The sequence below is a fragment of the Spizellomyces punctatus genome (assembly GCF_000182565.1).
Source record: "Spizellomyces punctatus DAOM BR117 chromosome Unknown supercont1.22, whole genome shotgun sequence".
In the NCBI taxonomy this organism is placed as follows: Eukaryota; Fungi; Chytridiomycota; class Chytridiomycetes; order Spizellomycetales; family Spizellomycetaceae; genus Spizellomyces; species Spizellomyces punctatus.
In genome coordinates, this window is record NW_015971558.1 from 1 (window position 1) to 13,003 (window position 13,003).

At 43.5% G+C, this 13,003-nt stretch overlaps 6 protein-coding genes across 6 annotated transcripts; 1 reads left to right on the plus strand and 5 right to left on the minus strand.

Moving 5' to 3' along the window:
• Positions 1–1,131: 1,131 nt before the first annotated feature.
• On the minus strand, positions 1,132–7,239 carry SPPG_08452 (uncharacterized protein; the record flags this gene model as incomplete). Its single annotated transcript, XM_016756606.1, has 1 exon — positions 1,132–7,239. One exon carries the CDS (start codon positions 7,237–7,239, stop codon positions 1,132–1,134), a length of 6,108 nt encoding a protein of 2,035 aa, XP_016604099.1.
• A 72-nt stretch (positions 7,240–7,311) lies between these two features.
• SPPG_09539 (uncharacterized protein) lies at positions 7,312–8,772 on the minus strand (the record flags this gene model as incomplete). The annotated part of the gene is made up of 1 exon (XM_016757713.1): positions 7,312–8,772. The coding sequence occupies one exon, from the start codon at positions 8,770–8,772 to the stop codon at positions 7,312–7,314; it is 1,461 nt and encodes a 486-aa protein (XP_016604100.1).
• A 600-nt stretch (positions 8,773–9,372) lies between these two features.
• SPPG_08453 (uncharacterized protein) lies at positions 9,373–10,626 on the minus strand (the record flags this gene model as incomplete). Its single annotated transcript, XM_016756607.1, has 1 exon — positions 9,373–10,626. The coding sequence occupies one exon, from the start codon at positions 10,624–10,626 to the stop codon at positions 9,373–9,375; it is 1,254 nt and encodes a 417-aa protein (XP_016604101.1).
• Positions 10,627–10,876: 250 nt separating this feature from the next.
• On the minus strand, positions 10,877–11,197 carry SPPG_08454 (uncharacterized protein; the record flags this gene model as incomplete). The annotated part of the gene is made up of 1 exon (XM_016756608.1): positions 10,877–11,197. One exon carries the CDS (start codon positions 11,195–11,197, stop codon positions 10,877–10,879), a length of 321 nt encoding a protein of 106 aa, XP_016604102.1.
• Positions 11,198–11,223: 26 nt separating this feature from the next.
• Positions 11,224–11,871, minus strand: SPPG_08455 (uncharacterized protein; the record flags this gene model as incomplete). Its single annotated transcript, XM_016756609.1, has 1 exon — positions 11,224–11,871. One exon carries the CDS (start codon positions 11,869–11,871, stop codon positions 11,224–11,226), a length of 648 nt encoding a protein of 215 aa, XP_016604103.1.
• A 113-nt stretch (positions 11,872–11,984) lies between these two features.
• Positions 11,985–12,689, plus strand: SPPG_08456 (uncharacterized protein; the record flags this gene model as incomplete). Its single annotated transcript, XM_016756610.1, has 1 exon — positions 11,985–12,689. The coding sequence occupies one exon, from the start codon at positions 11,985–11,987 to the stop codon at positions 12,687–12,689; it is 705 nt and encodes a 234-aa protein (XP_016604104.1).
• Between the last annotated feature and the right edge of the window lie 314 nt (positions 12,690–13,003).

Below are 13,003 nucleotides of genomic sequence, written 5' to 3' on the forward strand. Positions count from 1 at the left end.
CCAGAGCCCAAACTGCCTTTTCAATGCTTTTTCAATTCTACCCCTGTTACCCCCCACTAAATATGTTGTTACTCCTCATCGTCGAAAAGTGTCGCATTATCCCAACATTCATCACTAACAGTTGATCATGTATCCACAGAAAAAGTCTGTAAATTTCTTGTCCTTTTGTGTCCCATCCACATTCCACTCGTCAATTTTCAGTCGAGATTCCTTGACATAATTGTCAAGGTAGACTTTCAATCGCTCCACAAGATGACCTTTTTTACCTTTGAAGTATTCCTGGATTTCTCGATCCATTTTTCCTCGGATCTCTGCTGTAGTAACAAAGCAGTCGAGATCATCAACCTTTTCAATGTGTTCATTGATCCAACATTCGAAGATATGGAGGAACAGTGGAGTTGTTGCTTGTTCACCTGTGTACAACTTAGGTTGATGGTTGAGGATGAAATGCAGGACATCGACTCAATTGAAAGCCATGTTAAATTACTGGCATTTTTAGAGCTTTTATTAGGAGCATGTGAGGGCTTATCAGCGTCAATGGGAATAAAACTGTTATCTTAGTCGAGTGTTATGTAATAGACCCGTGCATCGCTGCACAAAAAGCTGTGTTGGCATCTGTGTTTCAGATGCGTGTGGTTTCTTTTTCGTTTCTTTTTGTGGTCAGTCCAACGAAAGAAGCCATGAAAAGGAAAGGACTGTATGACCCAATGGGGATACAGTTCTCCATCTGCATCACCATCTTTTTATAGAGAAAAAAAGGGAAGCCGTGTTCACGTTTCCATCCGCATTTCTAGAACAAAGAGCCTTTCATTATGATTGTGTCCTAAGAGAACGCAATCCTGCAAGATGGCTAAGTAGCCGGAATTTCGAAAGCAGATTTCATCCAGTTTCTTCAAGTGGACGATTGACATAATCTCTTTGAAGATGTGTTCGTTCTGGTCTGTTTTCGGAAGAAACAATATGATACATTTTTTATCTCCTGTCATCATACCTTGACAGTACCTCCAGAAGTTACACATGTCGCCCTTCACGGCGTCCTTGATGTTCAATACTGAATGACCTTCAATATCTGCGTGTCGCATTCTTATCTTGCATAGCTTCTTTTTTAAATGATGGCAGTGCGCGCGTCATCTATTGTCCGAGTTCAGTGATTTTAATGAGGGTAACATCAGTTGTGTTATCGGGAGCAGCCTGACTGATACTAAAATTTGTGAAGTAAGCAATGTTATCGGACATCCCTGTAACAACAAAGGCTGCTGTGATTGTACGATTGACTCCCGAATTAAAGTTAAAGTCGCTCGAGTACACAAGAGGCATCGACCCAGCGCTTTGTCCGAGAAATATTGACAATGTACCATTTGAGTTTGCTGTGCCATGGAGGTTAAGCATCCACTCCATAAGTACCTTGCCAGGTGTCGAAACATAGAAGACCTTCGAGGCATTGTTGGATTGCCACACGTCTTTAGTCAAAAGTTTGATAACTTGAACATTTCTTAGAAATGTTTGACTGGCAACCCATGGTTGAGTAGCACAAACCTGACCATTGCTATAGACAGCACCGTTCGAATACAGATTCCCTCCTGCAACAACATGTGCAGCAACCGCGACACCTCCTGAAACGACCAATGCTCCTGTGGAAGAACTCAATGCTGGTGTTGTAGAATCAATTGTGACATTTCCGGTATTTGCCTGTATCGTTAGTCCTTTAGCGGTCTGTGCTTGGAGCCGAAGATTTCCAATATCGTTTCTCAACGTCATTGTGTTAACGCCTCCATCCAAACTCCGGTTGTTTCCGTTCAAAAACATAACAGCAGAACCTGCTGCATTCTGGAAGTATTGGATGGCACAACTATTGCTCCCAGAGTCGAGGTTTTTAAGAATAATAGCCCGTAGCCCGTTAAGTGGCGAACCGATAGTTAGATTACCGGACGAGATGAGGTCTCCGGTGTAGGTGTTAACCGAGAATCGGCTATTCCATGTTCCAAAGGTATCACTGGAATAATGACCGAATTCATAACGACGTTGGTCTATGCTATCAGACGAGCCGGCGAGGTGGACATGAAGGGCGTCTCCGGAGTTGTTGTAGGAGATAGTGTAGTCACCTTTCGTAGAGGGAGTGTCACTTCTCAACTTGAAATATCCACCTGTAGAGGCGGCTATGAGAACTTTTCCTGTAATGTTTCCACCTGAGAAGATACTTTTAGAAACCCCTATTCCTCCTTTAACCTGTAGAGCGCCACTTGATACGGTTGTTGCCTCGGATGTATCATTAGCAAGAATTGTATTTGCCAACAGATTACTAGAAGATGTTATAACATCTTGTTTCGATGTTTGCAGTGCTGATATGCTGGGGGCATAGTCGACAATGTTTAAAATACTTCGAACGGAAATATCATTCACAAGGGTAAATCCTTGGACATCATCTCCCATGACAAACATGTTTGACATTGGACTCATCGATGCAAGGGAATCGAGTAAAGGACTTGCATTTTGCTTCCCTGAGATGTCGACATTGGTAATGCCTAATATTGTCTTCACCTCTTCAGGAGTTTTCACCGAGAATGATGTAGCAGAACTCCCAACAATAAATGAATTTGCTGATAATGCAAGACTGCTTATAGACGATAATAGTGGACTCGATGCCTGTTTATTAGCAATGGCTGTCCCTACATAACTCTCGGTTGCAAGTTTGAGATTATTGGAGAAAATGTCTCCACCAACGTACAGCATTTTAGCGACACCTAAACCTCCTGATACCTGCAATGCGCCCGTTATAGTCGACAATGAGTCTGTAGTCGAAGTGATGGCAATGGTTCCATTGGCTTTGAGAATGAATTGATGGGCGCTAGTTCCATAGTTATAAAACCCGAGGCTCCCATTGGTAAGTATACCTGTTCCATTAGTTGCAGCGTGGTATATACCCCAAGAATTACTCGAAGCAGCATTGTTACTAATCAGAACGGCGGTAGACGCTGTGGCACTTGAAGGCGCATTGATGACTATGGCAGCCGGCTGCAATCCTCCTCCACCTGCTCCTAGGGTTAGAGTTTTTCCTATGCCGACTCCACCTGATACCTGGAAAGCACCTGTTGTCACACTAGTTGAATCGGTTGTGTTTGGTATCTGCGTTACGCCTGTATTGGAAACTCTCAGAACGAAGCCTGTATTGTTATAAGAACTATTTAGACCGAATCCACCTGCTGATAATGTTCCATCTCCTGTGCTTCCGGCAACTCTCATGCCCCATGTAACATTACTCCCAGTATTTACTAAGGACAATGTTGTAGATGCTGCGCCATTTTGAATGGTTATACCCCTGCCAACAGTGGCACTGTTAAATGATAGCGCAGTCGATGAGGTAATAAGAGGTTGATATGAGGAAAGTATATTCGATGTAGGAACAACTGAGAACCCTGTGGGTGTTCCCATGATGAAAGTGTTAGCCGCCGGCGTTAAACCGCTGATAGAATCGAGTAACGCAGACGCACTTTGTTTAGTAGCAAGTGCTGTATCTGCAGCGGCCTTGTTATTCTGAACAAGTGTTTGAAGCGAAGTCAAGGATTGACTAAGAGGACTTGTCATGCCGGTCATTGTAGCGACACTCCATTGTTGCATAGCCACTTCGACTCCATTTTGAATGATCAGTCCTTCAACATTTAGATCATGTTCAACAAGTAAGCCACCTGTCAAGAGTCCATTGCCTACATTATCTACTCGAAACACTATATCTGAGGTGCCTTGGACAAATATTCCACCACTCGTTGTTAGAGAATTAACATTCAATGCAGACGATGTAGTAAGAAGAGGTTGGAGTCCCCCTAGAATTGTAGAGACAGGTGATACTGTAAAGCCCCCAGCAGTTCCCATGACGAAGGAATTTGGTGTCGTTGTTAAACCACTGATTGCATCGAGTAAAGGACTGGCATTTTGCTTCGTAGCAATGGATGTTGTTAGAGAACTTTCAGTAGCCAATTTCACTCCATTTGTGTATACATCCCCTCCAACGTACAGTGATTTAGCGATGCCAACTCCACCTTTCACCTGGAATGAGCCGGATGTTGAGGAAGTAGCATCAGTTGTCGTATTGATAATAACATTCCCAGATGAGAGAATATCCAAATTCAAAGCCGTTGCATTATTTGTACCAATACGCAAATTACTAGCGGAGGCTCGAATGATGTAGTCTCCAGCAACGGTATTTGTTACCCATTGACCTGCTGTTGCTGTATATCCGAATGATGCATTGTTTATTTGAAAGGCAGCAGCGGCTGTAGTAGATATAATAGCATACTTTCCCATGTACACTGTGCCTTGCACTCCTAATCCACCGGGAATTTGTAATGCACCTGTTGTTGTAGAGGATGCATCATTTGTAGCATCCAGCGTAACGATTCCAGTGTTTGCCTGTATTGTTAGTCCTCTAGCGGTCTGTGCTTGAAGCTGAAGGTTACCAATATCGTTTCTCAACGTCATTGCGTTAATCCCACCATCCGAACTCCGGTTGTTTCCATTCGAAAACATCACTCCAGAACCCCCTGAAGCCGTTAGATAAAGAATGCTGCATCCGTTTGTCCCTGTACTCGGATTGCTTACGATAAGGGAACGTAAACCGTTTACAGAAGAGGCTCCGACAGTTAGGTCACTACCAACAAGGCATGAACCATTTGTGTCCACTCTTAGACCCAGAGATACTGCACTAGATGTCCGTCCGTAAATGTAAATCGGCTTGTCTTGTGCTCCTAACCACGTAGCAGCATCACTAGCGTACCCTAAAAAACCAGAACCATCCAGACCCAGCCAAGACGATTTTGTACCGTCAAAACTATTTGAAATAAAGACAGACGAGCCTCCTGCTACAGAGGTGGTCGTTTGAACTCTGCTTCCTGTAATGACTTTCCCTGAGATATTGCCACCAAATGTAACATTATTTGAAGTTAGATTAGTTATCTGGCTTCCGACCCAAGGTTTGATAACATCATTGTCGTAATCTCTTAACATCGAGAGATTGATTGCTTGCTGAGGGTATTCGTATTTGATGCCTCGATAACATGAAGGCGTATCAAACAAGAGACGAGTACAACCTCCTATTGGATCAGAAGCAATTGCAACATTGCTCCCGGGTTCAAGTGGTGGCATGAAGGTAACAGGGTCTATTGGTTCGTAAACGGGGTTTCCATCGCCATCGAGTATAGGTTGTCCTTCCGCATCTTGTTGAACCTTACGTTTGCGTGACCCTCCGAAAATCATAGCCCATGGAAATGCACTTGTAATAGGAAGAATTGAATTGACAGCCATGGGAACTGTAAGAGGAGGACTAACATTTGCAGGAAACGGAATTGTGGTCAACGGAGTCACTCCGGACAAAACAATTACGTTGCCCCCAGGAACATCCGTTTTCAACACTTCTGCGGTATCAGACTGTTCAGTATTATCGGTATCCCTTTGTTTCGATAGTGGCATAGGGTCAATGAGTGTAAAGTTGTAGAGCGGGTACGAACCTGTTATTATAAGGTTTGGACTGTTACTTACGAATTGTGGCGGAATCATGTTATACTGAATGGTATTGCCGACAACGACCACACTCCCGTATGAATTGGTCGATCCGATGTAATTGCCTTTCAAAGTATCCCCCACCCGAAGAACGGTATCGCTTCCTGTAAGAGAACATGAAATCAGATCTCCCGAAACTTGCACTCCATTGATACCTCTTAGGTTCGTTGACAAAATCGCACCATTTTTTTGCAGTCCAATTCCCGCAGCGATGTTTGAACTCAGAACACCATTGTTTAGAGTCAGATCGGGTGACTGTGCAGTAAGAGATAACCTGAACTCGTTGCCCACCCTGCTTACCCCTTGGGAGGCTGTAAAGGTATCCCGTATGGTACCTCTGTTGACCATAGCCAAACCGCTGTTAGCATCAACTTTTAGATCGAGTTGAAGGTCATTCTGTACTCTCTCGATACCATTGCTGCAAGTCAGTACGTCTTTAATGGTATCTGCTTTGACCATTTGGAGACAACTGCCAGCCTCACATTTGAGAGAGAGCATAATATCGTTTGTAGTGCCAGGACGAACCGCCACTCCATTAAAGTCCTGGAAAATGTACCCACCTGTGAGTGCATTTCCAACAATTCTGATGGTCTGATTATCGACCAAACAGCCTATCTCTCGACGTCCAGCAGCCTCCGGACTCACGGTGATCGCTCCAGTTTGAGAGCCTTGATAAAATTGCGAAAGATAGTCTTTACTTACAGCATACGAGCCACCTCCAATCGCAGGCAATGTTCCGCTTAACTTTACATTGGGTACACGCAACTCCTGAAGCGTGGATGAATAAGTGAATGAAGAACTTCCCGAGTAGCCATAAGTAAGGTTCCCATACATGATTTGTTCATATCCGGGTGATTTCAGGGACAATCTCGAACCCGCTTGACTGAATGTGGAACTATCTACCATAAGGCGAATGGCTGTGGTGTCTACCTCTCCTAAAACATTAGTCATTTCAGTCAAACTATCGAATCCAAAGTCGAGCCATGAAGACCCGATGTCTAACAGCGTATCCGCACCGCTGGATGTCTTTATAGCCCCAAATGCTTTGAACAGTTGGCTTGAGTTTGTTTCGAGTTCATCTGAACTATTCACCTTCAAACTCTTGTGAAGTTTGACACCAATTCCATTATCCCGATATAGAGGTTTCTTCAGTGTTTCTAGAGGCGGCGGTGGTGGAAAGTTCACTGAAAGTCCGTTTTCGTTAATGGATAATGTCTCATCCACTCGAATACCAACCGTCCGCGATTCATCATCACGGTACATTGGGAACTCATAATTTTCGGGAATCACTTTCAGTTTTTCTTGTTCTACAGATAAAGATGAATCATCAAACTGAAGTTGGATATCATGACCCTCTTTTGAGTAGACAAGAGGTTGATACGCAGATACGTCGATTGTGGTCAACCGACTCTCCTCATCAATTTCAAACCTCTTGTTATCAACATTTAATTCAATGGATACGACGCCATGTTCATTCGTACAAGGTAAGCATTCAGAGGTGGTTTCAACCTCGTTGACTTTAAGTTCACCATTTTCATTAGATAAATGCTTAAATTCTCCAACATCGAACCCCTTTATCTTGGCTCCAGCATCGAAGCCAACCATTTCGCCTGTCACATATGGAGATAAGAGATTTGTGTTATCTACGGTACGTAACCCCGTAGAATTTCTACTATTAATTCCAGACATGTTATATTGTAGCTAGGAAGTAAAATTTGAGGAGCTTGGCAAAAGACGAAGTGCTCGACGGGCGATAAAACTTTACGCTATCCTCTGTTTCTTCCTCGGTGGAAGTGTGACATCTGCTCCTTTTCTCCTTCTACTTCGAACTGTAGGTTCGACATGAACTGTTTGTGTTGGAACCAGTGGTACAACATATTCCGCTTCACGTTGTCCTCGCAATCTTGTGAGTGGACGTACTTCACTTCCTAAGTCCGCGGTTAGCGGTACTAACGTTGGAGGATTGACAGCAACATTCGGAGGTGCTGGTGCAAAATTGACTTTTCTCCTATTTTTGGCTCGTATATGTTTTTCAACTTCTTCAGGGGATGTTAATCTAATTTCCTCTACTTCCTCTCGTTCGGGTATAGAAGAATCTATTCTTTGTCTTTTTACCGTGGTCTGCTTATCATCTGGTTGTTTGTACTGTCTTCTTTTGGTTCCATGAGGAGCAACTCCAGCAAAAATCACATCCGGAGGACGTGGAGGAGCAACAGGTGATGGGGTTGATGGTGGAGTTACTGGCTCTGTTTTTTGCTTCTTTTTATTCAACCGAGGAATCGGCGGGGGTGCATTTGCTTTCCTTTTGGAACCTGCTAATATGGTTGCTTCCTTACCTTTGAAGTGAAATGGAGTTCTAGCAGGAACCGGGATAAATTTTTCATTGACGGAGTTTCTCTCTAAAACATCCGCTACACCAGACGGATCATGGCGGTCATTCAGGAGTACTGTATCATGTGGAATTGGTGCGGCACTACGAGGCATTGTTTCCACGGAGGCATTGATTTGAGGAGATTCCACATGAACCTCTGGAGTCAAGCCAGGGAAACTGCCTGGAATCAGTGGAATATAAGCATCGGACATTGTCATCGCATCCAATGGAACAGCAGCGCCAGTCCCATGATTGACACGGTCATTTCCAACTGCATCTCGTCTAATTTCCGTCTCCCTTGTTAGAATTACAGGTTCTAGGGGAGTAGAATTTACATTACATGGCTGTGCTGGAATCTCATTTCCATTAGGTGGTGCTTCAAACATTAAGCCCGTTTGGGAAGTCACTGATGCGGGATAGGAAAACACATGCCCAGATTCATCAGGAATCGGTAGTCCTGAAAGGGAATTTTGCATTCCAATGGTCAATGCATTCCCTTGTCTACTTGGAGTAATCGAATCAAGATACTTCTGTTTCTTCCTGTAATCTTCCTCTGCTTTAACATATTCAAGACCATCCCTGTAAGCCTTGGTAGTTCGTTGGGCAGCCGAAAATTTCAGAACATCAGAAGATGAGAGCCTCGGTTCATATTTCGGTGCTGCATAGTTCGTCTTTGTTGCTAGGTCTTTCTCATGGACATTGCGGTTCCACGAATAGACAACTTGTGGTCGTCCGAGGATATCAATCTTTGAATAGTCTAGTGCGACACCCACTTGACGTTTTTGCAGATTTGGAATCGGTGGCGAAATAGCATATGTATCACTCAAGTAATTGGCTCGGTAATATGCCATACTAGGTTTTTTCCTTTGCTATGTAGAGCTGAAAAAATAATATCTCTTCTGTTCTATAAATCAAGATGCCTAATTGGTTTTCTAAAGCGAAAGCAAAGGCAAATGTTCTGTGGAATAACACGCCTAACTATGTAGCAAAAGCAAGGAACTTTGCCAATCAAGCAGTCCGGCATGCCACTACGTTTAATAAGCATATACAGCACGTAAACCGCCAAGTACAAGAATCTCCTTTATTTTCACAGGGTATTCGGGAAAAGTCACAGAAGATTTCCAGTCATGGAGACACTGGGCTGAGGAAACTTACAGAACTTCACAAGAACGCTGACAACTTTGTTGAGAGGGTGGCAGGTGGTAGAATCAAGTGATCTAATCCAGTGAACTACTGCTATTTGGGTGGCGAGGGTGATTGACCCCGATCTCGGGTTCTATGTATAACATGTTACTGGACTTCGGGGTCATTTACCCTCAACCTACATCCAACCCCATAATCAAACAGGTAGCGTGTGGTTGTCTAAGGGAAGCTTGAAAGAGAAAGAGCCAAACGGCGGACAATGTTCACTGCGCTCTTGGCGCCCCAGGCGGGCTATCAATTTTAACCCTTCAAACCACGGTAACAACAGCACCAATGGAAAGCGTAACATTCTCGAAATAGTTGGTGACCATGCGCACCTTTTGCGTAGGTGCCATTGCATGAGTTGTGTGCACACGAAGCAAACCGTCACTGCCTGTAAAACTCAATGCCGCCTGACTGCCTTCATCCTTGCTGGCAAAACTCCATCCAAATGAAAAGGCTTTTGAATCATAATCTGCGAATGACATATCCATCTCCCCGAGTTGGTCAAAGTTGTTATTTGATAACTGTGTGACCAGTAACGTTTGATTATCAGATGGGCTATGGCTGAACCCTTGCGTTCCACTTGGAATGGTAAGATTTGGCCCCAGTTGAATACGCCACTCGCGTAGCCCTTGTGAAGAGTACATTAGCGCCTTATCTTTCGTCTGGTCATTGAGAACATCATCGTCCACAAACGACATTTCGATCCCTTGAAGTGACCTTACACCACTCATATGAAGCAAAAATGTATTCCGGTTTCCGCCACTACATGCGTTTTCCATTTGGGTTGAGCGCACATAGTCATAGAATATTGGCTTTCCATCACTTATAGCACGTGTTGAATTGATGACGCTGCTTGGTGGTGGTGTAACATACGAAATTAAAGTTCTGATATTCGATACTCTTATCTCTCCAACTCCAGCCGATGTAAAGACGGTTGAAGGATCCGCAAGCGTGATTATGATTTCGAGTGCTTGATTTGGAAGTGCCCAAACAGGGAAGAACTGGTCATTTGTCGGATGAAAGAAACCCACAAAAGGGTGATGGTTGATGGAGATGGTACTCGATGTTGCAAAGATATTGGTGTTTCCATATCCGGAAAGTTGGCTCAACAATTTCTTACTACCGGCAGATAGATTGCGGTATGTTTGTACTAGATAAAGAGGATAGTTTGGTATGTTAACAACTGTTTCACCTCCTGCTTTGATGGTCAATGATTGAATAATGGATTCCAAGCCAAGATACATGTTTTTAACACCTGTACCAGGAGTTATCAGGTTCCCTGCATTATCGTATGCAGAAACATCCATTGACAGAATTAGTTTCTGCAAAATGAAAGAGACCGAATTCGAGTCGCAAGTGATCTTAATCGGAGTCAGGTTTCTTGACTTTGTCGTATATGTACTTTGACCTATCGGAGAATAGATTGACACCCCCTCACCGCAAGGATCGGAGTAACTTTTGGCGAAGGAATTGGTTGAGAAGATCCAGTTACGTGGTACAGCAACTTCTTCTGACATCTTTGTTTACTGATTGCAGGAAAAAAAAAATGGAAGATTTTTCAGCCAAAATACCACCATAGTTGTCCTCCTCAACATTGTCCTCCTCAAAGAACGGTGATCTAGAGTCAAAGAATGGTTCATCATCACCGAATTTCAAAATTATGCTCTTTTTTTTAGATGGATGTATTGCTGCTGGCTGCGCCTTTGCTGCTGGTTTGGATCTCTTGCTCCTAGTTGGTGTTGCCTTCTTTCCTCGCTTTGTGTTTCGTCATTCTTCCCTCGCCAACTGCTTCTGTTCCTTCTCCTCTTCAAGGATGCGTTTGGCCTCATCGATCCTCCTTTGTTTATCCTGCTCCTTCCGTTCCTTCTCGCATTTTGCTTGCATTAGGCGCAATTGTTCAGCCCTCGCTTTCTGCGCCTTCTCCAATGCAGCCCGTTGCTTGTCCGTCATCGGGCGTTTCACCTTTTGCTTTGGAGGCTGTTCTGGTATAATTTCTGCTTTTTGAACAGGTGCTTGTTCAGCGGATGTTTCTACATTCTCTTGTGGGACGGCACTCGATTCTTGATGATTTTGATTTTGCTCTTCCATTGTTTTCTTACTCTAAGAAAAAAAAATTAAACATCCACAACATCATCTGTAAATGCAAACTGAACGGTTAACGGACTGTTGAGTGAAACTTCCAAACCGGTCATCGAGTCAATAAGATAGAATTCGATTTTGGAGATAGTATCATCAACAGGGAGCCATTCACCACCATCGTTAGTCCATGTGACTACATCACCGAAACTATCAGGGACAACCGCAGCAATTACGGATTGGGCGGAATCATTGAAGTCACTGAGGAAACGGCTTCCTTGGACTTGGATGTTGCTTGTGACAAGCATTGGATACGAACCGGACAAATTGACAGCATTCTTCAGTGTGATAGTCTTGTAATATCCCGTTTCACTCCATCTTGACATTCCTGTTAGAAGATAAGAGGATGTTCCTCTCGAAGCAGCAAGAACTTTGTAGTTCTTGCTACCAGATGTGGAAAGTGTCAATCTCCTCGTAACAGAGTCATATGTGGCATTGTAGGCTTGCGTCCCGGCTGAACTCAATGCTTGAGCAACTGCATTTGGAAAATTAGCGATGCTGTAATTACCATTAGGTATTTTCGCAGATAAGATGGTTGGATCGCCTTCTTCAACAAAATTAATCGTGTTATTAGAATCGTTGACCAGATCCCAATCTTGAAGGAAAGAAACCAAGAGAACCTTCATCATTTCCATCCTCCAAGGAGGTATTGAGAATGATCGAGATTTTAAGGAGCAGTATGTCACTTCGTTAATCATGATATTTCCTTACCTTTATGTAAAGACAAAGGAAAATTTAAATGTCCTATAAACCACGCCCAATCTTTCCCGTAGGGAAAAAGAAGAGAGATCCTCGTGTTCCACATGACCTGGCATCACTGCCTCTATGTACAACTCTTGTCGCTCTGAGGAAAAGTGGTAAAAGTGCATTAGTCTGCGGTCTGATTGAGGATGTCTATGCTAAATTACACGATCGAGTCATTATCATGTCCGACACAGTCGAATACGATGCTTCTGTGAAGGTACTGGCTGAAACCACAAAACATAAAAATATCTACTTTACAGATGAGGTTTCCAATGCATCCATTGCTAAAATTGTAGAAGAACAGAAGAAAATGCCTGAGAAGTCACTTCTATTATTCATTGACGACGCTGGTGATTCTGCGCAAAGTAAAGAACTCAACAAGGAGTTATCGAAACTCTATACAAAAGGGAGGCATTTCAATATAGGAAATATTGTAGCCATCCAGAGTGTAACCGGACAACTTTCACGTAAAATGAAGAACTGCACCACCGAGTGGGTGGTGTTTAAAAACAATGCAGAAGACATGAAACTTTTAGCAAAGTTACTTGCTTCCGCCTACAAAGATGATAAAGAAGTTCTAACATTTCTCACCGAGTGCACCAAAGAACCTTATTCGTTTGCCTACATCAATAGAGATGCTAGTGATGCTAAAGGAATGTATCGTTACTGTGACTCCAGCGGGTTTCATGATTACTTTTAGTTGCTGGCATTGGCACTCCGTACCGGGTGCTCGAAGAGCACTGTTAACGCACGTGGAGCGTGCTTTACCGGCATGTTTTTAAAGCTGATCTTATCGATAAGATGGAGGAAAGGAAGCCTAACTGGAAAGATATAACATGAGAAGATGAGCAGCATTTAAAGCAGCTCTACTATAGAGAGCATGCTTACATGGGCAGAGATCGTTTGTACGCGCTTTACAAAGCAAAGTACCCAGAGAGCGAGATTTCCCAAAGGACCTTGTTAGCATGGTTGAAGACCAACCAATTTGGCAGCGTTGGAGTCGTCCCTTGACCA